At 36.7% G+C, this 27,361-nt stretch overlaps 1 protein-coding gene across 1 annotated transcript in view; it reads right to left on the bottom strand.

The window, feature by feature from the left end:
- PXDNL (peroxidasin like) overlaps positions 1 to 27,361 on the bottom strand; it is a 513,952-nt gene that overhangs the window by 322,237 nt on the left and 164,354 nt on the right. Inside the window, exon 2 of the mRNA XM_030937395.1 lies at positions 23,881 to 23,952. Within this exon, the coding sequence (XP_030793255.1) occupies positions 23,881 to 23,952 (72 nt within the window). The remainder of the gene's footprint in view (positions 1 to 23,880; positions 23,953 to 27,361) is intronic.

Below are 27,361 nucleotides of genomic sequence, written 5' to 3'. Positions count from 1 at the left end.
AAATACAGACCATGAAAACCTGAAAAGTTGCTGAAGGTGCCTGAAAAGGTAGCTACACAATAGAGCATTTACTCTGGAGTCAGAGCGAAAGGACACTGTGCATAAGCTCTTGCATTAAGTCACCCAAAATCTGCTCCCAGGGAAAATGGTGACTTTATCAGAAACGTCGTTAGCATCCATCAGATGCTAAAGACAAAAACAAACTAAGACTCTTTCTTCCATAGGGAAAAAAGTGACGTATGATTTTAAAATATTACTCTCAAGTTAGGTAGCACCCCTGTGACTTCTAAACATCACCACCATCAAATATTTATAAAGGCAAATATTAGAAAATAGAATAATCCTCAATCCCAAGCAGGGCCAAATCACACTGACTAATTCAGTCATTTTACAACCAACTGCACAGACACTTTAAGATTCATTTAAATTGAAAACCAGTATAAAATATAAAATACACAATAATATCTTTCTCCTAGAGAAAAATCTATACAGACTGTGCGAAATGTCAGGGTTCAAATTTCATGCGATGGTCTGGAGGGAAAGCAGGAAGAAAAGTAAAAATTTTGATCAGAACATGGTAGCACGTGACTGGAATTGCTTAAAGGAAAAATCAAGTTGGTAAGTTGGAAAGAACAACGTAGAAAGTTATAGTCACACAATTGAAAAAGAGAGGGAAATTAAAATCAGCATTGACATGATAATGACTTCCTGGCTAATGCCCAATAATTGCCTCTCTTTAAAATATTTATTTAAAATAGGTTTTTTTAGTACTCTATGATCTGGCATTTTCTCTCTCTCTTCTTCTTCATAGTCAGACTTACTTAACAGCCAAGCAAAGGTTTCAAGTTTGCCTTCCACTATCTTATAGTCTTTGAGCCTTCTCAAAATAATGAGCAAATTAGGATTTCATTGTATCATACCAAAAATAAGTTCTTTTACATACAAATGTCTGTCATAAAGCAATAATCTAAACACTCACCAAAAAATGTAATTTTAAAACCTAATTTTATTTGTATGCTAAAAATGTGCTAATCACCACCATCAAATGACCTGAATTAATGAGGAGGCAATAACAAAAATCATTTTATCATAGATAATAACGAGAATGAACACTTGTAGAATACTTGCTATGCACCTGCTACTGTTCTGATAGTTTTCTATCTGCCTACTTACCTGTCTATGTCTACCTGACTACTCATCTATACAACTACATAAATGGTGACAACCTTCAGTGGATTTTATTCTATCTGATGTATGGATATAAAAACTACAGTTTGGTTATGACAAGCGAAACATTCTCTATCTCAATCCATGCTTCTAAAACCTCATTTCGTAATAAGGGTGCCCTGAAGGCAACAGCTGTCACTCATTGTGGTGAGATTCCCAGTTGGGTTGACTTGCAGGAGACCTCTTCTTTCTTTAATTTTTTATCTCTACACTAAACTACTCCCTCTGCTATCCTCACGGCTTTCCCAGGCAGCACATATGTGCCCTGTTTGGAGCCTCCAAATAAACACCCAAGCTTGCTGCACTCAGTTTCTACCTAACAGCACCTGGCACCGGTGAACGTAGTTATGTCAGCAACCATTCAACAGTAGACCGAGAAAAATGTAAATGCAACCTCTTTCAAAAGCCGATCAGCTCGTCAATGTGAACTAAATAGGCAATTTCTCTTTTGAGAAACATTTAATTTAAACACCCAAATCAGTAAACCTAGTAAAATATTAATATAACTTCATATACAAGCTAATTTGTTATTATGAACCAAAGAGGAAATTTTTGTGATAAAAATGTAAGTGGTGAGTGACGGCAGAAAGAACCAAAGCTGTTGTCATCCAGGCTCTGTCCATTGAGCAGTCTTAGATGTCTGTTCACATTAGCTGTGCTTTCTTGAGGTTGCCAGTCATACTTATATTGAATGCATATTTTCTCATAATAGAGATTTAAAAACTTACAAGAGCATGTTTAATAAGTTTTTTTAATATCAACAAAGCATATATCTTTATTTGACTGGATATTTTTGATTTTGGTAATCATAAATGGTATATTTTCCTGAAACAAATTAATCACGAACCATGTGTAAAGCAGCAAGCCAACTGTACTTTTAGGAGTACAATTAAATTTCTCTATGACTTTGCTTCCAGTGATTCTGGATAAATTTGAATACTAGCAGGTCACCAGTGGTTACCAAGATAAAGAGAGAAAATTCAGAGCAGGGCCTCCAAAAGATAAAATCAAGACACTTGGAAAAATTAAAAGGTGAGATTTAATAGGAAGTCAGCTATTTTTAATTATTTGTATATGATCATCCATTTTATTGAAAATTTTAAAAATCTTAAACAACCTTCATTAGGCAATTATGTTCATGTGGTCAAGGAATACACATTGAATATCAATTATGTACTACTAGACATATACATTTATTACATTTCATTATAGTGGCAAGAAACAGAAGATAAAATGTCAGAATTAAAAAAAATACCATGAGACAAGGTGAGGTCAGCACACATGGAATAGAGCTCCAAGGGATCCTCAGAGAAACATTAAAATATCAAACAGTAACTGTCAAAACCAACTTCGTCTGAACTCTAGAAAAGTCAAAGGTTTACAGCAACAAAGTGAAGGCTGAATGACGAAAAAGACAACTTACAAATTGTAAGAAGGCTTTGTGGTGTTTTTACTTGCCCTTGCCCCACCCCCATCCTGGGTTCAAAGGTGATCTTGATATCAGCAGTCCAGGGTCCTGGGCCCTGGTTCCGGAGGGAGCAAAGCAGATTCGTACATCAATTGAAAAAAGCAATTGACAATTAAAAAAAAAAGAGAGAGAGAATTCTCAAAGTATTTGTCCATTCAAACCTGTCTGGGGGCTACCTAAAAGACTGAGACAAGGTGCTTGTGTTCATTTCACTGAACTTAGAATTCACTCAGGGAAGAAAAGCAGCAGCCATTCCTCAAAACCATTCTAAAGCCAAAAAACAACTCACAGACATGTGGGCACAAGATCACAGTGTAGGCAAATAACAGAGCAGCAAAAGCCTAGAAGGAAAGTTGAGAAAAGGGTTTCTTCAGAAAATTAGGATATTCAAAAGTGGCTGTGTACACTGGGAAATTTAGAAAGCATATTCAGGACTGAACTCAGGCTCAGAAAAGACCCAAGAAAACTCTGTTTGCATTTTTTGACTGATCTCTTGATTCAACACAAATGGAAAGTAAAGACTGTGACAGTTGTAAATAGTTTCGCTAAGCACTGAAGGAGTCCTCAGGCACCAGTCAATTTACAAGCTTTGGGAGAGGCTTGCCTTCCTTCCTTCCTGTAATCCTGTAAGTACTTACTTAGGAATCATGAATTAATTCCTTTATGTCCTGCTTGGGATTGTGTTTCGTTCTATCTATCTCTTTATTTCTTTTCTGTTTCGTCCTTCATTTCTTTCTTTCTTTCTTTCTTTTTTTCTTTTTCTTTTTTCTCTTCTTTCTTCTTTTATTTTTCTTCCTTCCTTCCTTTCTTTTCTTTCTTTTTTCCTTCCTTCCCTTCCTTCCTTCTTCCTTCCTTCCTTCCTTCCTTCCTTCCTTCCTTTCTTTCTTTCTTTTTTCTTTCTTTTTCTTTCTTTCTTTCTTTCTCTTTCCTTTTTCATCTCTGTTTTCTTTTCTTTTTTTTCTTTTTGAGACAGAGTCTCACTTTGTCACCCAGACTGGAGTGCAGTGATGCTATCTCAGCTCATTGCAACCTCCAACTCCCAGATTCAAGTGATTCTCCTACCTCAGTCTCCTGAGTAGCTGGGATGATAGGTGCATGCCACCATGCCCAGCTAATTTGTATATATTTAGTAGAGATGGGGTTTCACCATGGTGGCCAGGATGGTCTCAATCTCCTGACCTCACGATCCATCCACGTCGGCCTCCCAAAGTGCTGGGATTACAGACGTGAGCCACTGTGCCCAACCTCTGTTTTCTTTTTTTTATTTTTCATTTTGATTCCTGGCATTAGGGAAATCTCTACCAAAATTCTAGCTGAACAGACGCAAAAAGAACAGTCTTCAGAGACTACATGTAACAAAAAGAAGACTTTACAAAAAAATAGTTTAGAAAAGTCACTAACAGCAAACAGCTACAGACCATAGCAAACAAAAACAAATCTTGAAGAGGGGAAAACAACTGACTTCCAGAGTCACCATGTTATCTACTCAAAATATCCAAGTTGCGACAAAAACTATGAAGCTTGCAAAGAAGCAAGAAAGTTTGTCCAATTCACAAAAGGCACTAATGAAAATTGTCCCTGATGAAATAAACACAACAATGGACTAACTAGACAAAGACTTTCAAATCAACTGTCTTAAATATGCTTTTAAAAAGCTAAAAGAAACCATGGCAAAGAGATAAAGGAAACTAGGAGAACAATGTATGAACAAATAGAGAATATCCATAGAGAAATAGAAATTATGTAAAGGAAGCAGACATAGTGGAGATGAAAAATATAAGAAGACATATTGTAGCTGAATAATACAATAGCCAAATGAAAGACTCACTAGAGAGTTTCAATAGCACATTTGAGAAGGCAAAAGAAGGAATCAGCACTGTGGAAGATAAGGTCAACTGAAATTATCCAGCCTGAGGAGCAGAAAGTAAAAAGAATGAAGAAAAATGAGCAGACCCTAAGAGACTATGGGACACTATCAAGCGTATTAACATACACATAAATGAGAAATCCCAAGAAAAGAGAGAGAGACAAAGGAAAATAAAGAATACTTGAAGAAATAGTAGATAAAACCTTTCCAAATTTGATAATAATAAGAATCTGAACATCCAAGAAGTTCAGTGAGCTCCAAGAAAGAAAAATGCAAAAGATCCACAGAGAGACAAATTATTGTCAAATTTTGATAGCCAAAAACAAGAGAATGTTTAAAGCACTAGAAGAGAAGCAACTTGTCATGTACAAGTGATCCACAGTAAGAATGATAGCAGATTTAGCATCAGAAACCATGGGGACATGAAGGAAACAGAATGACATTTTAAAGTGCTGAAAAATTTTAAAACTGTCAACAAAAGTCTTTTATATCTAGCAAACCTATCCCTCGAAATTGAATAATAAAATGGCATACTGCCAAAAGCAATTTACAGATTCAATGCTATTCCTAGCAAACTACAAATGACATTTTTCAAAGAATTAGAAAAATCTATTTTAAAATTAATATGGAACCCAAAAACAAACCCATATAGCCAAGGCAATCCTAAGCAAAAAGAACAAAATTGGAGGCATTACATTATCCAACTTCAAACTATAATACAAGGCTATAGTAATCAAAACAACATGGTACTGGTACAAAAACAAACACATAGACCAATGGAAAAGAATAGAGTCCAAAAATAATGCCACACACTTACAACCATTTGATCTTAGACAAAATTGACAAAAACAAGCAGTGGGAAATTACTTCCTATTCAATAAATAATGCTGGGATAACTGGCTAGCCAAATGCTAAAACTGGATGCCTTCCTTATACCATATATAAAATTAAGTTCAAGACAGATTGAACACTGAAATGTAACATGTAAAACTGTAAAAACCTTATAAGATAACCCAGAAAATATGATTCTGGACATAGGACTTGGCAAAGATTTCATGACAAAGATGCCAAAAACAATTGCAACACAAACAAAAAGTGACAAATGCGACCTAATTAAACTAAAGAGTTTCTACACAGCAAAATAAACTAGCAACAAAGTAAACAGACAACCTACAAAATGGGAGAAAATATTTGCAAACTATGCATCCAACAAAGGTCTAATATCCAGAATCTATAAGGATTATAAAGAAATCGCCAAGCAAACCACAAACAACCCCGTTAAAAGTAGGCAAGGGACATAAACACTTTTCAAAATAGTCATACACGCAGCCAACAAGCATATAGAAAAATGCTCAACATCACTGATTATTAGAGAAATGCAAATCAAACCCACAATGAGATACCATCTCATAACAGTCAGAATAGTTATTATCAAAGAGTCAAAACTAACAGATGCTGGCAAGGTTGTAGAGAAAAGGGAATGTTTATACGCTGCTGGTGGGAACATAAATTAGTTCAGCCATTGTGGAAATCAGTGTGGCTATTTCTCAAAGAACTTAAAGCAGTACTACCATTCGACCTACCAACCTCTTCATTGGGTATATACCCAAAGAAATATAAATTGTTCTGTCATAAAGACACATGCATACCTATGTTCATCACAGCACTATTCATAACAACAAAGACATAGAATGAAACTAAATGGCCATCAACGGTAAACTGGATAAAGAAAATGTAGTATATATACACAATGGAATACTATGCAGCCATTAAAAAGAATGAGATCATGTTCTTTACAGCAACATGGATGGAGTTGGAGACAATTATCCTTAGTAAACTAATGCAGGAACAGAAAACCAAATACCACATGTTCTTACTTATAAGTGGAAGCTGAACATTGAGAACACATGGACACAAAGAAGAGAACAAGAGACACCAGGACCTGCTTAGGGTGAGGATGGGAGGAGGAAAAAAAACTGAGAAACTACCTATTGAGTATGATGCTTATTACCAAGGTAATGAAATAATCTGTACACCAAACTCCCATAACATGCAATTTACCTGTATTACAAAGGTGCACATGTACCCCTGAATCTAAAATAAAAGCTTTTTAAAAATGAAGAATATTAAGACATTTCCAGATAAACAAGAGCTAAGAGATTTTATTGTTAATGGACCTATCCTACAAGAAATGTTAGCGGGAATCTTTTGGGCTGACATGAAAGGACACTAAATAACAGCTCTAAACAATACAGAGAAGTGAAAATATCCAGGAGAGATAACTATATAGATAATTATAAGTGACAGAATTATTATATTTCAGGGTTTAAGTCTTCCTTTTATTCCCCATATGATCTAAAATGTAAATACATAAAATAATAGCTATAAATTTATGTTCACAGTCAGACCATAATAAAGGTGTAATATGTAACAGTAGCAATGTGACAGTGGAGGTACAGATTGTATAGGGCAGAGTTTATGCTGTTGAAGCTAAGTTGATATCAGTTACCTCATGTCTCATTTCTCAAGGAAATGGGATCAGAATCAAAACAGTAGAATAAAAAATTAATTAAATGCAAAAGAAGGTACTAATGGAGGAGAAGAAGAACAAGAAAGGTATAAAACATACAGAAAACAGGAAAATGACAGAAGTAAGTCCTTTCTTACCAGTAATTATTTTTAATATAAATAGATTGAATTATCCAGTTAAAAGGCAGAGAGCTGCAGAATGACTTTTAAAACATGATGCAAATAATTTTTTTGACTATGAGTCCAAAACAGCAAACAACAGAGCCCCAAATTATACGAAGAAAAAAGGACCACTAAAGAGAGAAAGAGATAGTTCTACAGTAATAGTTGGAGACTCCAATACCCTACTTTTAATAATGGATAGAACATCTAGACAGAAGATAAATAATGATATAGAGGACTTGAAAACCACTGTAAATCAACTACATCTAACAGGCTATATAAATATATTTACACCACAACAGGCAGGGTGTGGTGGCTCATGCCTGTAATACCAGCACTTTGGGAGGCTGAGGCAGGCAGATCACTTGAGCCCAGGAGTTCAAGACCAGCCTGGTCAATGTGGCAAAATCTTGTCTCTACAAAATGTAAAGAAAAGTGAGCCAGGCATAGTGGCATATGCCTGTGGTCCCTGCTACTCAGGAGGCTAAGGTGGGAGGATCATTTGAGCCAAAAGTTCAAGGCTGCAGTGAACTATGATTGCATTACTGTACTCCAGCCTGGGCAACAGAGTGAGATCCTATCTCAATCAATCAATCGATAAAGTATTTAAAAAGTAAAAATAAATAAAAATATTTACACCACAATGCCATTAAAGAATAAACATTTTTTCAACTACTTACGGAACATTTAAGGTGAACCACATATCAAACCATAAATTCAAGTATTAATAAACTTTAATAGATTGAAATAATACAAAATATCTTCCCTAACCAAATAGAATGAATTTAGAAATCAATAACAGAAGTAGAACTGGAAAATTCATAAATATGTGGCAATTAAACTAAACACCCTTTTGTTTTTTGTTTTGTTTTGTTTTCTGTAATTTTAGATTTTCTGTAATTTTAGATTCAGGGGGCACATGTGTAGGTTTGTTACCTGGGTATATTGTGTGATGCTGAGTTTTGGAGTATAAATGATCCTGTCATGCAGATAGTGATCTCATTACCCAATTTCAGCCCTTTCACCCTTCCCTCTCTCGCCACTCTAATACCCCCAGTGTCAATTTGTTCCCATATTTATGTCCATATGTACCCAATGTTTAGCTCCCACTTACAAGTGAGAACACATGGTATTTGGTTTTTCTGTTTCTGCATTAATGTGCTTAGGATAATGAGCTCCAGCTGCATCCATGTTACTGCAAAGGACATGATTTCATTCTCTTTTTTGGATGCATAGTAGTTCATGGTATATGTGTACCATGTTTTCTGTATCCAATCCACTGTTGATGGGCACCTAGGTTGATTCTGTCTTTGCTATCATGAAAGTGCTATAACGAACATATGAATGCATGTGTCTTTTTGGTAGTACAGTTGGTTTTCCTTTGGGTATATACCCTGCAATGAGATTGCTGGGTCAAATGGTAGTTTAAGTTCTTTGAGAAATCTCCAACCTGCTTTCCACAGAGGCTGAACTAATTTCCATTACCAACAACAGCATATAAGTGTTCTCCTTTCTCTGCAGGCTTACCAGCATCTGTTGTTTTTTAACTTCTTACTAATGGCCATTATCTGCAGTGAGCTATGATCATGTCACTGCATTCTAGCCTGTGTGACAGAGCAAGAGCCCATCTCTAAAAAGAAGAAGAAGAAGAATAGCCATTCTGACAGATGTGAAATGGTATTTTATTGTGGTTTTGATTTGCATTTCTCAGATGATTAGAGACATGGAGCATTTTTTCATATGTTTGTTGGCCACTTGTATGTCTTTCTTTGAGAAGTGTCTGTTCATGTTCTTTGCTCACTTTTTGATGGGGTTATATGTTTTTAGCTTCTTTAAGTTCCTTATACATTCTGAATGCTAGACTGTTATTGGATGCACAGTTAGTAAATATTTCCTTCTATCCTATAGGCTATTTATTCTGTTGATAGTTTATTTTGTTATGGAGGAGCTCTATAGTTTAATCAGGTCCTGTTTGTCAATTTTTGTTTTTGTTGCAATTGCTTTTGAGGACTTAGTCATAAACTATTTCTCAAGTCCATGCATCCAGAATGGTATTTCCTAGGTTTTCTAGGATTTTTAGAATTTGTGATCTTTTATCTAAATCTTTAGTTCAGTTTGAGCTTATTTTTTTATACAAGGAAAGGTAGGGATCCAGTATCATTCGTCTGCATATGGCTAGTCAGTTATTGCAGCATCATTTATTGAATAGGGAGCCTTTTCCCCACTGTTTATTTTTGTTGACTTTGTCAAAGATCAGTTGGCTATAGGTGTGCAGCTTTCTTTCTGGGTTCTGTATTCCATTCCATTGGTTTATATGTCTGTTTTTGAATCAGTACCATGCTGTTTTGGTTACTATAGCTTCATAATATAGTTTGAAGTTGGGTTATGTGATGCCTCTGGCTTTGCTCTTTTTGCTTAAGACTTTTTTGGTTATTTGGGCTCTCATTTGGTTCTGTATTAATTTTAGAATAGTTTTTACAATTCTGTGAAAAATTACATTGGTAGTTTGATAGGAATAGTGCTGAATCTGTATATTGCTGTGGGCAGTATGACCATTTTAATAATGTTTATTCTTCCAATCCATGAGCATGGACTGTTTTTCCATTTGTTTGTGTCATCTACAATTTCTTTCAGCAGTGTTTTTTATTTTTCCTAATAGAGCTCTTTCACTTCTTCGGTTAGATGTATTCCTACATATTTTATTTTTCTGTGGCTATTGAAAATGGGATTGCAGTCTTGATTTGGCTCCCAGTTTGTACATTATTAGTGTATGGAGATGATATTGATTTCTGTACATTGACTTTGTATTGTGAAACCTTACTGAAGTTACTTATCAGTTCTGGGAGCATTTTGGTGGAATCTTTAGGGTTTTCTAGGTACAGAATCATATTGTCAGTGAAGACAGATAATTTGACTTCTTCTTTTCCTATTTAAAAGGCTTTTATTTCTTTCTCTAGTCTGATTTCTCTGAATAGGACTTTCAGTACTATGTTGAATAGGAGTGGTGAGAGTAGGCATCCTGTCTTCTAGTTTTTAAGGGGAATGCTTCCAGCTTTTGCCCATTCAGTATGATGTCAGATGACAATACATTGTTTAAGTGACAAATGGGTCAGAGAAGAAATCATGAGGGAAATTTAAAAATAATTAGGACAAATGAAAACAAAAAATACAATATACCAAAACTTATGGGATGCGGTGAAAGCAGTGCTCAGAGAGAAATTTGTAACTCTAAAGGCCTACATTTTCAAAAAGTAGAAGATCTCAAATCAGTAACCTAACTTTACATTTGAAGGAGTTAGAGACAGAAAAGCAAGCTAAATGCAAAGCAACTGGAAGGAAGAAAATTAAGATTAGACTGGAGATTAATGAAATAGAGAAGAGAAAAACAATAAATAGAGTCGATGAAACCAAAAGTTGGTTCTTTGAAAAGATCAACAACATTTTAAAAACTTTAGCTAGGCTAACCATGAAAACAAGAAAATAAAAACTGAAGATAATACTACTGATGTTATTAGAGATAAATAAGATATAAGAGAGTACTATTAAAATTGTACACCAACAAAGTAGATAACCTAGATAAAATAGAGAAATTATTAGAAACAGACAAATTGCCAAAACTGTCTCCAAAAAAAAGTGGAAAATCTGAGTGGGGGGCAAAGTACTCCTTAAGATATTGAATCAATAATCAAAAACCTCACAACAAAGAAAAGCTCAAGACCAAATAGTTTCACTGGTAAATTTTATCAAACATTTAAAGAATTAATACCACCTGTTCTCAAAATTTTCCAAAAAGATAAACGAGAAAGGCATGTTTTTCAATTCAGTATTAGCCTGCTACTAAACACAGACAAGACACCACAAGAGAAGAAAACACAGAGCAATATCTTTTAGTAATATTGATGCAAAATTGTTCAACAAAATACTGGAAAATTGAATAAAAATCATAACATAGCCATTATTCACCAGGATCAAGTAGATTTAACCCAAGAATGCAAGGATAGTTTAACATAAGAAAATCAACCAATGTTATACACCACATTAATGGAATGATGGAGGAGAAAACACAATCCTATCAAATGATACCTAAAAATATTTGACAAAATTCAACACCATTTTCTAATCAAAAAAGAATACTCAAAAAACAAGTAATAGAAGGAAATTTCTGAACATAACAAAAGACATTTATTAAAAATCCACAGATAACATTATACTTAATGGTGAAAGAAACCTTCCCCCTAAGATCAGGAACATGACAAAGATGCCTATTTTCATCACTACTATTTAATGCTATATTGGAAGTTCTAGCCAGAGCAGTTAGTCAATAAAAAGAAATACGGGCATCCAAACTGGAAAAGAAGAAGTAAAACTATCTCTATTCACAGATGGCATAATGTGTATCTAGAAAATCTCAAAGATTTCAGAAAATAACTACTATAGATAACAAATCAATTTATCACAGTTGCAGGTACAAGATCAACATGCAAAAATCAGCTGTGTTCTGTACATCAGCAATAAATAATCTGAAAAGGAAATTAAGAAAACAATTATACTTATAATATTATCAAAAAGGACAAAATGTCTAGAAATAAATTTAACCAAGGTAAAGGCTTATACATTAAAAACTACAAACATTCCTGAAAGAATAAGGAAGACCTAAATAAATGAAAAAGAACTTCATGTTGGAAAGCTTAAGATGTTGAGATTACAACTACCAAAGTGATACACAAATGTAATACAATCCCTATAAAATTTCCAATGACTATTTTTTTTTTTTTTTTTTTTTTTTTTCAGAAGTAGAAAACCTATCCTAAAATTCATATGGAATTTCAAGGGACCCCTAGTCTATTTTCATGCTGCTATCAAGAACTGCCTGAGACTGGGTGATTTATAAAGGAAAGAGGTTTAATTGACTCACAGTTCTGCATGGCTGGGGAGCCCTCAAGAAACTCTCAATCATGCCAGAAGGTGAAGCAGAAGTAAACACCATCTTTACAAGGCAGCAGAAGAGAGAGTGAGTGCCAGCCGGGGAAATGCCAGACACTTATGAAACCATCAGATCTCGTGAGAACTCACTCACTGTCACTAGAACAGCATGAGGGAAACTGCCCCCATGATTCAATTACCTCCATGTGGTTTTTCCCTCAACACTTGGGGACTATGAGGATTACAATTCAAGATGAGATTTTGGTGGGCACACAAATCAAACCATATCAACCCCAAATAGCCAAAACAATTTTGAAGCTGGTTATGGTGGCTCATAACTGTAATCCCAGCACTTTGGGAGGCAAAGGCAAGAGGATTGCTTGAGTCCAGAAGTTCGAGACCAGTCTGAGCAACACAATAAAAGCCCCGTCTCCACAAAAAAATAAAAAATTAGCCAGGCACATGCAATCTTAGCTACTCAGGGGGCTGAGGTGGGAGGACCGCCTGAGCCCAGGTGGTTGAGGCTGCAGAGAGCCAAGATCGTGCCACTGCACACTAACCTGGGGTTCCTTGAAATTACACATGAATATATTGATCTTGTACTTGCAAGTGTGAGACATTGATTTATTAGCTATAGTAACTATTTTGTGAAATCTATTTTAGTTTTCTGAGGAAATTCCATATTGTTTTCCATAATGGCAATATTAATTTTCATTCCCATAAATAGATAAAATGATTACTTTTCAATTAAAAATAAAGTTAAGGCCAGGCACGGTGACTCACACTTGTAATCCCAGCACTTTGGGAGGCCGAGGTGGGCGGATCACGAGGTCAGGAAATCTAGACCATCCTAGCTAACACAGTTAAATCCTGTCTCTACTAAAAATACAAAAAATTAGCCAGGTGTAGTGGTGGGCGCTCAAAAAATAAATAAATAAATAGATGAATAAATAAAGTTAAATAAGTAAAATAAAACAATTGTAATATTTTAAAAGATCACATTTAATCAGAGAACTGAATAAAGTGAAGGAGACAGTCATGCCAGTCTCTAATAGTCTTGGTAGAGATCAGGACAAATATATAAACCCTGAAGCAAAGGCACATTTGATATATACATATATATATATATATAGAGAGAGAGAGAGAGAGAGAGAGAGAGAGAGAAGTTGTTTTTGTTTTTGTTTTGAGACAGAGTCTCACTCTGTCGCCCAGGCTGGAGCGCAGTGGTACGATCTCGGCTCATTGAAAGCTCTGCCTCCCAGGTTCACTCCATTCTCCTGCCTCAGCCTCCCAAGTAGCTAGGACTACAGGCACCCGCCACCACGTCTGGCTAATTTTTTGTGTTTTTAGTAGAGATGATGTTTCACCATGTTAACCAGGATAGTCTCGATCTCCTGACCTCATGATTTGCCCACCTAGGCCTCCCAAAGTGCTGGGATTATAGGCATGAGCCACCGCACTTGGCCGATATTTATATTTTTAAAAAAATAGAAGCCTATAGTAGCAGCAGCAGCGTGAAGGGGGCTGAGTCTAGGAGCTCATGTCAGAGAAGTGCCCCAGGCTGATTGTAGAGGGCCACATAGGTTATGGCCGGGACACGGATCTGTAGGTGGAAGAGAATACTTTTCAATCAGTCAGGGTTCTCCAGAGAAACAGAGCCAATAGGAAACATATGGAGATATAAAAAAGAAGATTTACACAGGAATTGCCTCACATGGTTGTGGAAGCCGAGAAGTCCCATGATCTGCCCTCTGCAAGCTGAAGACCCAGGAAAGCCTGTGGTACAGTCTGAAGGCCTGAGAGCTGGCCAGCTGATGGTACAGATTCCAGTTTTGAAGTCCTGAGAGCCAGGAGAGCCATGGGCAAAAGATGGATGTCCCAGCTCAGCATTCAGGCAGAGTGCAAATTCCTCCTCCCTCTGATTTTTTTGTTCTATGCAGGCCCTCAGTGGATAGGATAGCACCCACCCACACTGGGGACGGCCATCTGCTGTCCTCAGGCCACCAATTCATGCTTAGCTCTTCCAGAAACGCCCTCACAGACACACTCAGAAATCATGTCTAATCACATAACTGGGCATCCTGCAATCTAATTAATTTAAAATTAACCATCGTACCATCAACGGATGCTGTTGAGCAGATGATTGAGATGATATAACATCTATTTAGAGGATCACACGGCTGCTTGAGGAGCGGGTAAAAAGAGGCAGGGAGACCATTTAATTAGCTTTGGCTTTAGGTGAAAGGCAGTGAAGCCAGATGACTGCTGATAGCACTGAGGTGGTGAACAGATCAGATTTAAAGTATATTTAAAGATAGAACGAAGTGGATTTGCTGATAGATGTAGGGTTTGAGGTAAAGAGAGGAGATTAGAATGACTTTAACATTACAGGCCACCTGATAGAATAAAAGTAACACAGCCTGAAATGGAGAAATTTACAGGATGAGCAAATTTGGTAAAATATATGAATCAACAGTTTGATTTTATAAATACTGAGCTCGGGATGCTGACAGGCCGCAGATGTTGTGCAGACAGTTACATGAAATCGAAGTTCAAAGTCACAGTGAAAACATAAATGTGGCCGGGCGGGGTGGCTCAAGCCTGTAATCCCAGCACTTTGGGAGGCCGAGACGGGTGGATCACGAGGTCAGGAGATCGAGACCATCCTGGCTAACACCGTGAAACCCCGTCTCTACTAAAAAAAATACAAAAAACTAGCCGGGCGAGGTGGCGGGTGCCTGTAGTCCCAGCTACTCGGGAGGCTGAGGCAGGAGAATGGCATAAACCCCGGAGGCGGAGCTTGCAGTGAGCTGAGATCCCGCCACTGCACTCCAGCCTGGGCGATAGAGCAAGACTCCGTCTCAAAAAAAAAAAAAAGAAAAGAAAACATAAATGTGGAGGGTCCAGTGTTTAAAACCATGGTGCTGGACATGCTCACCTCGAAGGGGAGCATAAGGAAAGGACTGCGTGCTGAGCTGTGAGGCACTGCAGCATAAAGACTGAGAAGAGGAAAGACAGAGGGAAAGGAAAACAAGAGACTTGCAATGAGTTAGGAGGATACCGAGGAAAGGGCTGTGTTATGGGATGCACTGTGTTTCCCGAAATATGTATGTTGATGCCCTAACGCCTCATGTGACTCAATTTGCAGGTAGGGCCCCTCAAGAAGGAATTAATGTTAAGTGAAGTCTTAAGGACAGGGCCCTGATCGAGTAACACTTGTGTCCTCATAAGGAGAGGAAGAGACAGCAGGATATCTTACATGCAGAGAAAAGGCCAGTGAGGATGCAGGGAGAGATGACATCTACACGCCAAGGAGAGAGGCCTCAGGAGAAACCAGACCTGCTGGCACCATGATCTTGGACTTCCATACTCCAGGACTGTGAGAAAACACATTTCTGTTTTTAAAGCCACCTGGTCTGTGGCATTTTGTTATGATAGCCCGTAGCCAACTAATGCAAGTGATAACACAAAGTGCAATTAAGGAAAATATTTCAAAAAGGAGGAGTTGACCCCTGTTTCAGATATTACTGATTGGGTAAGCAAAACAAGCACTGAAGAATACCCATGGGATGGGGCACCCATGGGGGTCGACGTTTACCTGGGAGACGGCCTTTCAGTGGTGTGGTGGTGCTCCAGACTGAGCCGGGCAGGTTTAAGAGAGGAAGGGAGGAAAGCTCACAGATAGAAGGAGAAATAACAACACTTCTAGGAGCCTTGCTCCTAAGGGGAGCAGGAAAATAGGGAGATAGCAAGAGAGAGGGAGAGAGATGTCAGATCAAAGGAAGTTATTTCTTCATGTTACAGAAATTATTAAATGTCAGTATGTTTGTGTGAAAAGTACAAAAGAAAATGACAAACTGATGATTAGGAGAGATAGGGGACAATCACAAGAATCTGCCACTGCCTGGGAGAGAAGGGAAGTGATCTAGGGCACAGGTGGTTGTGGAAAGGGGCCAGGATGGTTTTTATTCAATGCAGCAGGAGTGAAGAGAGAGCCGATGGCCTGGGAGTGCAAATGTCTATTACTACTGGTACTTCAGTACATAAATACTCTGTAAAAAGGATACAACGTGCTTCTAAGAGAAACGTATGCTCTTGGGTGTTTTCACCATTTTGGAGCTTTCTTTTGGAAACCAGGATGTATCATCCCTTATACAGGGTCTATAAATTCAGAGTAACATAAATTGAGGCAAAGGAAAATCATAAGAAGTCTCTAAGGAGACTTCATGGCCCAATTAGTAAAGCCCACACCTTAGAGCCAAGAAATATCTGGGATGTGCCTATCAGAGAGTTTTTATAAGCCAAGTTTTCCTGGCATCCACCCCAGAAATTTCTCTCTCGATTTCTGGCCAGTATCAAAATACCAACACATGACAAGAAGTTAGACCAAGGGGGAAATGAAGGTGAAGAGAACTTCTCAGAGAAGGTGAGTGATGGTAATTGTGCTGCTAAAGCTTCACCTGTGTGTTCTGGGAGTTCCCCAAAATGAGGCAGAAAAAAACTAAACCGTTCCACTGAGCACTGTGCAAGCCATTTGGAAAATACAGCAGGTTCTATATTTGCATAATGTAGAAAAATGTGAGTCATCATTTTACAATGCAGAAGTTAAAATTTCCTGAAATCACATAGAGATGGTAGTATATGAGGGGCAGTATTACAGACTATCTAGGAGCATGAACTTTGTAGCCAGAGCCACTGTGTCAAGGAAAGATCTACCACTGCATTTTTCTGCAAGACTGACAAAGTTAGCAGACTTCTCTGTGCATCAGTGTCCTATGCTATAAAATAAGGATCATGATAGTGCTTCATGGGGTTTATTAAATCAGCAAGTAAATGAAGAACATTTACAACAGTGTCTCCATAATACTGACTTTATTTTTAATATTTATTATTAGAATTTATAGTTAGACACAGAGAAGGGACTCAACAATATTAGCTTCTTTCTTTTTATTTTTTGCCTATTTTTTAATATCAAGAAGAGCACTGTAAAATATTGAATATTTGATTCTTAGATGATATGACATCTTGGGCTTCATATAATGTTTCCTTTTATGGTGTTAGTTTCCAAAGTCACATAAAGTATAGATATTTTCATGCCTTATTCTTCTTTTTGCAACTCAAAATTAGGGTGTCTAAATATATGTTACTCTTACAGTACAGCTACTATAATTACTCTTATTGCTACTATTACTACCACCACCAATCATAACTAATGATAATAAACTTTTACCTTTCTGTGGTAGGCTGAATAACGGCCACCCAAAAATGTCAGGTTGTACTTCCTGGAATCTGTAAATTTTATCTGACAAGGAAAAGGAATCTTCAGGGATGTGATTAAATTAACAATCTTGAAAACAAGGGATTATTCAGAGTAGGCCCTTAATCCATCCACAACTATCCATGTAAGCAAGAGACTCTACAGACACTGAATAGAAAGCAATTCTTAGCGAGAGATAGAGGCAGAGATTGGAGGGATGTGGCCTCAAGGCAAGAAACACCAAATAATGCCAGCAGGCCCTGGATGCTAAAAGAGGCAAGGAGAAGTTTCTCTCCCAGTGCCTCTGGAGGGCAGACAATCCTGCTCACACCTTCATTTCAGGCTTCTGGTCTCTAGAATTGTGAGAGAATCCATTTCTTTTAGTTTAAGACACCAAGGCTTTGGTGATTTTTTTTACAGCAGCCCTGAAAAATTAATATAGCTTCTTTGCATCCTCACACTATATTTTACATGTATTATTTTGTTTAATCATTACATTAATTATATGAGCTATGATTATCCTCTTTTATAGATATGGAAACTAATATCATACAGCTAATGAAAGTCAGAACTCGAGCTCTCACCCAGGTAGAAGATTCTAAAAGCTATCATTATGTTTATACTTACACTGTTATAGTGATTTCATGTGTTTTTACTAAAATGTTTTACTATGCTTAAAAACTATGTCAAAAATCACTTTTAAACAACATAATAAAAAATTACAAAGGGGTAGAAATCCCAAATTTGATTTAGTGCTCATACATTTCCTACTTACATACTTTCCTTTTTCTTCTACTAACAGGACACATAAGTGAAGAACAATGAATAAGAGGATGAAATAATTACTATGGGTGCAAACATTTCATCATTAACTTTTAAGGGATTTTTAAAGAAAAACTAGTAAAATTTCCATGTCAAACAGCATGCTTTAAGAAAAGAGAAACCTCTTTGGCTGGTAACTGTGTCTTCAGCCCTTCAGACAAGACACGCTCGAGGGAAAAAACAGCAGTAGTTTCAGTACCAACATAGACCCCAGCCTTGGTTTAATTGTCATTTTCTCATGAATCTGAAAACAGCCTTTTGAACTTGAAAGAGAAAAGTCGGCAAATAACACACCTGTTATGAGACTTGAAACTTTCCCATTAAACATACTGTGTTTTTTAACCTGTAATTATAACAACTTTCCTTTTGAATCTTGCCTATAGCTGCATCTTTTATTCTTTTGGAAATTGGGTAAACATTTATTACTAGAAGACATAATCTCTTAGCTTTGTAGGTGAAGAAACTGTGATCCAAGGAGTAAAACAATTTACTCAAGGTCACATATTTAGTCATTGTAAAGCACCTACCACAACACCTCACATATAACATGTTTACAATAAAGAGAAAATCCTTTTATAATTTTTAATTTTATATTTCTAGTCGGGGGGAGTCTGCAATATATTTAGTATTGCAAATTGTGCGTACATTAATGCCATTTCTTTCTTTTTAATTATGTATTTATGTTACTTTTTATTTTTGATTAAACATTTTATTGGCTTTAGAAAAATTCTCATTATTGATCTGTTTCACAGATGAAACATTCTTTGGACAATGAAAATCCAGGCCAGGCATGGTGGTTCATGCCTGTACTCTCAGCACTTCAGGAGGCCGAGGCAGGTGGATCACCTGAGGTCAGGAGTTTGAGACCAGCCTGGCCAACGTGGTAAAACCTCATCTCTACTAAAAATACAAATAATTGGCTAGGCGTGGTAGTGCATGCCTGTAATCCCAGCTAGTTGGGAGGCTGAGGCAGGAGAATTGTTTAAACCCCCGAGGCAGAGGTTGTAGTGAACTGAGATCCACTACTGTACTCCAGCCTCAACGACAGAGAGAGACTTTGTCTCAAAAATAAAAAAATCCAGTTATTCACCTTTGAATTGATTCCATAGGAGTACTATATCTTAAATGCTCCTTTATTCTATAGAGCAAAATAGTGACAAAGTCAAGAGATTAAGAGTAATACTCAAAATTTAACAATGTACAGGCATAGAAATAAATAAATAAATAAATAAATAAATAAATAAATAAATAAGTCTTCCAGTAGATTTTAAAGTCAACTATTTACTAATTGGAAGTTTACTCTGATCTGCCCTGATTCTTCTCATTCACTCTATAGCCACCCATACTGTTTCTGCCATGATCGACAATAAATTTTGAAAAATAGACAAGACCATTTAACTTGGTTTGATTCTCCTGATGTTGTGATTTTGTTTTGTAGGATAATAAGAGAAATTTATTAGGAAGAGATCAGCCAGAGTCCTTTTTACATTGCCTTACCAAGACCATCTTCCAATAAGCTAGCACTATATTCAGTGCTCAGGCCCTATTGCTTGTGGAAATTGCCCTAAGAGAACTACATCTAGGATCAGATCAGGTCAATAGGCAGAAGAATTGGTCTCAATGTTGGTGAAGTTCAGTGCAATTTATGCTGCAGTGCCAAATTTGTGGAGATAAATTAGTCTATTAGCCACTAGTGATAAAGTTGATTGTTGAACAGCAAAAGTGAGAATAATGCATTTATTTTTGAATTCGGTAAGAGCAAAGACAAAATGACCTAATTCTTATCAGTGGTTTTGTCACAAATCGATCACTAGCTCATCATATGCCACTATCTTCTCAATACAAGCTTTACACAAAAAACTACCACTAATATCACGTGCTGTCCCCTGAGACTGTATACAGACTGGAAAAGAAAACTTTTTATTTCCAAAAGACATGACAGTGTACTTACAAAAATCCAAAGGGTATAAGCAAATGAGTAGAATTGGTGAGGTTTAATTTAGTAAGGTCACTAGAGACAATATCAGTATACAAAAATCAATTGCATTTTATCTACTAGCATGAAATAAATAGAACATATAATTTAACGCCATTTAACAATAATATTAATACATACATTAACTAACTATATGTGATACTTATTTAAACATTCTACGTACTGCATCTATAGCTATATGTCTTACCTAGGAATAAAGCGTAGCATATGTATTTGGAAGAGATTCGGCCAAATTAGAATAAACAGACATAGATGAGTGTGGGGAGAGAGAGAAACGTGAATGTGGCAAAATGTTAACTGGTGAATTTAGGTAAAAGATACACAGCAATTATCATGCCCTTCTTTTGCGATTTGGGTAGCTTTGAAATTTTCAAAATAAAACGTCAGAGGAAACGTTAGTAAACTTAAGGTTTAAGGAGTTAAATAACTTGCTACACTTCACAAAACAATTGGAAGGACCAGAAATACCCCCCCAGCTCCTCTCATTTGACATTATTCTCAAGGTTCTTTTCACCTTGCTTTTCAATTAGGCCTTCCTTCCAGAATGCAGATGAGTGAGGTGTGTCAGTTCTAGAATCAGATCTTCGTATTTCTGTTGCTGCTATTTAAATAGTGGCATGCATTTATTTTATTTTTGTGGTATAGTCTAACCTTTTGTCCTTGGCATTTATTAGCTATTGTTGTTCCTCTAGGGCTCAATCATCTTTTTTATAAGCATAATTGTGTTGTCCACAATTGAATTTGAGCCTGTTTCCCAAATGTATTACTCTTATCAGTTTCATCCAGAAACTGGAAGGCGGAGGCACCCTGGCAAGTCACAGAGCTCTGCCAGGCACCACTTTGCTGTGCTGCAGCGGGTGAAATTCAGGGTCTGATAACATATCCTTGATCTTACCCTCTAGCACTTATGCTCCAGCAGTACATAACATTTCCAGATTTTTTATTAAGTAAACCTCTTAGCAAGCTCTGTTTAATACAAAAATGCCAACTCTTTTTGAGAAAACCCTCTCTTTTACAATATAGAAGCAATGTGGTTGGCATTTTTCTAAATTGTAAGAAAACAGTGGAATTTCTATGCAATTTACTATAAAGGCAACCCAAGGAAATAGAATCACCAGATGCTTGATTTCGCTTTGTGATGCTATGCTGGTATAAGAGCCATATGGTCAAAATTTGTAATATTCTTCATGAAAATTTTAACTTTATTTTTAAAAAATGTGTCCTTATTTCTTTTGCTTTTACAATAAATTAGTAAAGACCTTTGGGTCTTCACTTAACTAGTCTAACAAATTCCTCTCAAGTCTCAGGAGTGGTGTCTCATTGCTTAACTCATTTTCTAGACAGAAATCTCTCTCTCCTTCTCTCTCTGACTCTCTCTCTCACACACACACAAACACACACACACACACCAACCACATGTACACACAACTTACTGTTTAAATGATCTACCATCTGTATTCCAGGGAAGTACTCTTCTGAATGCTATCATGAGAAACCATATAGCCCAGCAGTTAACAGTTCAAACTGTGTAGAACCCTGACTCTGATCCTTTCTATCTGCCTCAATTTGGGTAAATTACATTACAGCCAGGAACCTCAATTTCCTCATCTATAAAATGAACCTAGTAACACCTACCACAAAGCATGAGAGAAAGGAATATAGATAATGTATATAAAGCAACTGGTATAAAATGAGGCTTACAATTAACAGCATAATTACTATTCCATTATGGTTTTCTAATAAAAAATATTTAGAAACAAATTAATATTATCTATGGTTTCTGCCAAGTGAAGAGGTGGATTGTTCATCAATAATTAATGTTCATCAATAATTGTGTACTGTAACTCCAAAATGTGGCCAAACCCCAATGGATTTTATCAGTTTGTCACACTCCTCGAATTTTTTAAATGGCAACTATCTCTAATGAAAATATTTGAAAACATTTTATCATATTCACCATTTAATGAATAAAATATTTGGTTATCTATCATATACATGTTTCAGTAGACAGTGATGAAAGGCTTCATTGATGGTGCTATTCAACTATCGGACACCCCAGAAATACTCATTAGAAAATACTCAATAGACTGGGCACAGTGTCTCATGATTGTAATTTCAACACTTTGGGAGGCCAAGGCGGGTGGATCATGAGGTCAGCAGATTGAGACCATCCTGGCCAACATGGCAAAACCCCGTCTCCATTAAAAATACAAAAATTAGCCGGGTGTGGTGGCAGGCACCTGTAATCCCAGCAACTCAGAAGGCTGAGGCAGGAGAATTGCTTGAACCTGGGAGGCGGAGGTTGCAGTGAGCCAAGATTGAGCCACTGCACTCCAGCCTGGGCAACAGAGCAAGGCTCTGTCTCAAAGAAAAAAACAATAATAATCAAATGCAGATCTTTGGGCCCATCCTGAGAAGTCCTAAATTAGGATCCCTGGGGAAGAGGGCCGGGAATTTGCGTGTCCACAGGCACTCCAGGAAATGTTTTTGTAATTGCACTTTGATAATCATTGCTTTATTTTAAAACAAAGAATAAACCCTGCAGTCCTTACTTTCTTGTATTCTTACATCATCCCAAACAGAGATACTGTGATAAAAATATGTGTGTTCCGGCATCAGTTACTGGAAAGAAACCAGATGGGAGAAACACAAGTGTAAAGTTATGATCTCAGCTCTAAAGTTAGAAGGGCTAGCTTGACCTGAATATGGTGAGTTCCGCCAAGTTGATAAAATTGCTAACTCTATCATGAGAATATTATGACAAGAAGACAAACACCCCCATACGGGTCTAGCCTCACTGAACATTCTTAACTCTCAGCATGTTCACTCAGTGGATTAATCTAAATGCAGCATAGGAAGATTTTACACATTGAACCTCCGGTCGTCACCTCTCATAGTTCTCTTCTCCTTGTAGCACTTAATAGAGGTTTTTTTATTACAGACATATTACAGTTGGGTGTTGGCTACCTGACTGCCCCACAATGTCAGACCATCAGTTCTATCATAGCAGGGGCATGTGCATTTGGATCCAAATAGAAAACCACCAACTGGTAGCCCACAATAGATAAAAGATACTGTTGAGTGAATAAAATAAATGCCTTTTAACTTGGAAACGTTTATCGGTGCTTAGCCCTAAAGTTGTCATTTTTTTCTCTATGTGATATGTTTTTTCATTTAAAACTATCATAAAACAGCATCTCTACATGATTCCAAAGTTTTTCTTTGTTTTAGAGTATCACAAATAAGAAGGCCTAATAGCATACTGAGTAGAGCATGCACTTTGCAGTTAGGAAGTTGTGAATTTTTATTTCATTTCTGTTGCTTTCTTGCCATGGGACTCATAGACAAGTTATTTAACCCCTCCTTCTCTGTATTTCTTCCTCTCATGAAGTTTTTCTAAACCAATAGAAAACAAATAAATTGGATAAATAAGAATCTCTTCCATGTTCAAAAGGTTATAAAAATGTAGGCAGTGTAAAGAAGCAGCAGAATTTTCCCAATTATAAGACATCTACGAGGTGTCATTCTTCTACTAGCTGTTGTTGACACTCAGAATGACTTTCATGGTAAATTGCAATCCAACCAGCAAATAATTTTAGGAACCTTACATATAAGCAATAAGTACTCACAGAGTGTTCAAATTCTTGAGTTTCTTGAAGGCGCTCCCTGGAATTTCTCTTATTCTATTAAACCTCAAGTCTCTGGGAACATAAAAAGGTGAAGAACGATTACAATATGTTGACTGTGTTCTGCCATTATTTCCAGAAGCTTGAAAGTTAAATTTCCTTTTATGATCAAACATACAGTACTAAAGGACTAAATATAATTAAGATAGAACTAGTGCACATCATACGCTAATCATTAGGGAGGTGCACTGTTTATAGAAAATTTTGCATCTCTGGGGCCATATGCTTGTCACAGGATGCCAGACAAATGTGGCTACTTATAGAGCACTGCAAAGCGTTAGACAGTTACACCATTTATTTTAGATTTTATTTGTGTGCCAGTAAAACAAATTCTATACATGGCAGCATGTCAATTGAGTACATTTAGTTTGGAAAATAATTGATGTATTAGATGTCACATATCGACTCAACTCAATACCACTGTTTGAATTTACCTAAAATTATTAATTACTCAATTTTTCTTCACAGTACAGGAATACAATGGCCTTCTATGAAGTATTAAATCAACAGAAGAATTAGTTTGAGAGAGACGTTACTCCACAACCAACATTCTCTTTCATGAATTCACATCTTTTTTATTCAGCATGTGAATAGTTGAGTGTCAGCTACGTGCCACCTATCATGTTAAGTAATAAGGATGCAAAGATAAGCAAGATAGGATCCCTGCTACTGAGCCAGATAGTTCAGTGGGGGGATGACAAGCAAGTTATTACAGGACTAGGATGTATAGTGTTTGTGATGCAACAGAGGATCAAACAAATGCCATGCACACTTCAAAGGCTTAGGGACTGCTCTGCCTAGAGCCCCTCTATCAGTTGGAGAATGAGTCTCCCCACTCCATGTCATTATGGTAAAGACGTCAAGCAGGGGCCTCTTCCTGCCCAGAACAGGGTGGTTAACTGGGGGCAGCATCTCCACGGACATACTGTTTCTTCCATGGGGAACATATGACCCAAGCAAGGCCAGCTGGAGGTGTTTTTAATCATTGACATGGCTGCTGAATAAAACAGTCATGTTCTGTCTCTGGGGTTCAGAGCTCTAAGGAAAATGAGCATCTAGGGCCACTAACTCATATTGTTCACACTAGAAAGCGCCAGCCTGGGAATAAAGCCCAGGAAACACATAGGGTCAAAATAGCAAATGAAAGAAACAAAACCCTGGACCCAGGATTGCCTGAGACCAAATTTACTCCTTGACTTTCCAGATCCCTGACACCAGGAACTGTCATTTTGATAAACTAATTTGAGCTGAATTTCTATCTCTAATGCAAGGAGTATAGAACAAAGATGAAGTAATTTACTTGGGAATGTTAGGACCAAGGAGAAGTATATCAGGGAAATGTTATAGGATGCTAGAGTGGCAGTAATAGAATAAAATGAAAACAAAAAACTGTCTTTACTTCCCTTCCATTAATTTCTCAAAACAAAACTCTTTACCACCATAAAAAGTTGTTCTATCTTAGAATACTTGACTTTCAAAACTTTATAAGAGTACTTTAAAATCTATCATCTATCACTTTATCTTTCTCTAGACTTTGCCAAAATGAGCAAAATTTTATAGGAGCTATTATTTTCAGTTAAAGTTATTAAATAACTCAGTGACTATACCTGCTTGCTAAATGGAATGCACTGTGTATCTATCATGCATTGCTGTTTAGTATGTCTATACTCTATTGGTAAAAGAAACTGTAAGTTATATGAGATCCTCCCTATAAACATATAAGACATTAAGTTGTATAGACCCAAATACCCTGGAAACCACTGGTTTCTCTTAAAACAGAAGCTAAAAATTAATAGTTATAGAAAGGACTTTCCTCTTGTATTAAACAATAGTCCTAATAATTCTCCCAAAATGGGATTTCAACAATACAAGAAGGAAGCAAATATAAAAAGATAAACCATTTTCCTTATTTTAGGCTTTGACATTTCTGAAAAATTCAGAAAAGTACAAATGAGAAAATAATAATCCTTACTGTCTACATCCAGAATTAACTACTGTTAATATTTATACCTTGATATAGTTGCTTCTACTCATAATTTCACGTGTGTATTTTTACTACGTAAATTATATATAAAAACACATTGTAGATAAAATGAACATCTTTTAAGCACCATCTTAATTTTAGCTTTGCCTCCCACACCAGATGTAACCACTCATGTATTTGACACTCCTCTTCAGACATACATTTCTATGTATGTGGATAAATACAAGATGAAATGTAAACACATACAGATACTTCTCGACTTATGATGGGGTTATGTCCTTATAAATCCACTGTAAGTTGAAAACATTGCAAGTCAAAAATGCATTTAATACAACTGAACTACCAACATCAGAGCTTAGCCTAGCCTACCTTAAACATGCTCAGAACACTTGCATTAGCCTGCAGTTGGGCAAAATTATCTAACACATACCCTATTTTATAATAAATGTTGACTATCTCATGTAGTTTACTCACTATTGTACATTACCTCAAAATTGCAAACATTTAACAACATGGTAAAGTCAAAAATCATAAGTTGCACCATTGTAAGTCAAAAACTGTCTATATATGAAAATAAACCTAATATATGGGCAAATTTAAAATATTTTGTGCTTTTAAATTTAAAAAAAGTGCTATCAAATGTTATATGGTTGTTAAAACTTCCCTTTTCCCTTCCACTACATATTTTCTATGTTGTTCCTTGTCTACACATAAAGGACTAGGTATTTTTGTCTAACTTCTCCACAGTACTCCACAGTGCAGACAGACCACACAGTTCCTTTATAGATTCCTTTACTGACAGACATTTTGGTTGTTTCCAAATTTTTGCAACATTATTTACTAACAATATTGCAATAAATATGTATGCATGTCTCCTTGTACAGTTGAAGAAAATGTTTGTCTATGCTAAATATTTGGAATTGAGATTGCTAGGTTATAGGGTAGGTACATCTTCAGTTGTACGAAACGAAGCCATTGCAAATTTTGTTTTCAGTTACATACATTATAACGGTAATATAACTGAAAATAATGTGAAAAGATGCTTGAACTCATCACCAAATTACATATTTAAACTTATCACTGGATTGATTTGAAAGCCAAGGTGCTATATGTATCTGTTATCAGAATTCCCTTCTTGTTTTTCTCCACAAGTAAGCAGACATAGGCTTTTCTCCCACAGAGACAGTCTTTCTTGTAAGCTGGTGCTATAGCAAGGTCTCCAGGGTACCCAGGCTCACCCAGTGGACTGTAAGACTCTGCCCACTGACTTTGGCCATGCCCTGTTCTCACCACTGAGGCATGCTCAGGGACTGTCTTCCTGAGAAGCAGAGTGTGGGCTGGGCTGGGTGCAGTAGCTCATGCCTATAATCCCAGCACTTTGGGAGGCTGAGGCAGGACGACCCCCTGAGCCCAGGAGTTCAAGACCAGCCTGGGCAACAT

The sequence above is a fragment of the Rhinopithecus roxellana genome, chromosome 9 (assembly GCF_007565055.1).
Source record: "Rhinopithecus roxellana isolate Shanxi Qingling chromosome 9, ASM756505v1, whole genome shotgun sequence".
NCBI lineage: Eukaryota > Metazoa > Chordata > Mammalia > Primates > Cercopithecidae > Rhinopithecus > Rhinopithecus roxellana.
Note: the sequence above shows the minus strand (reverse complement) of the source record. Positions and strands in the feature narration are given on the sequence as shown.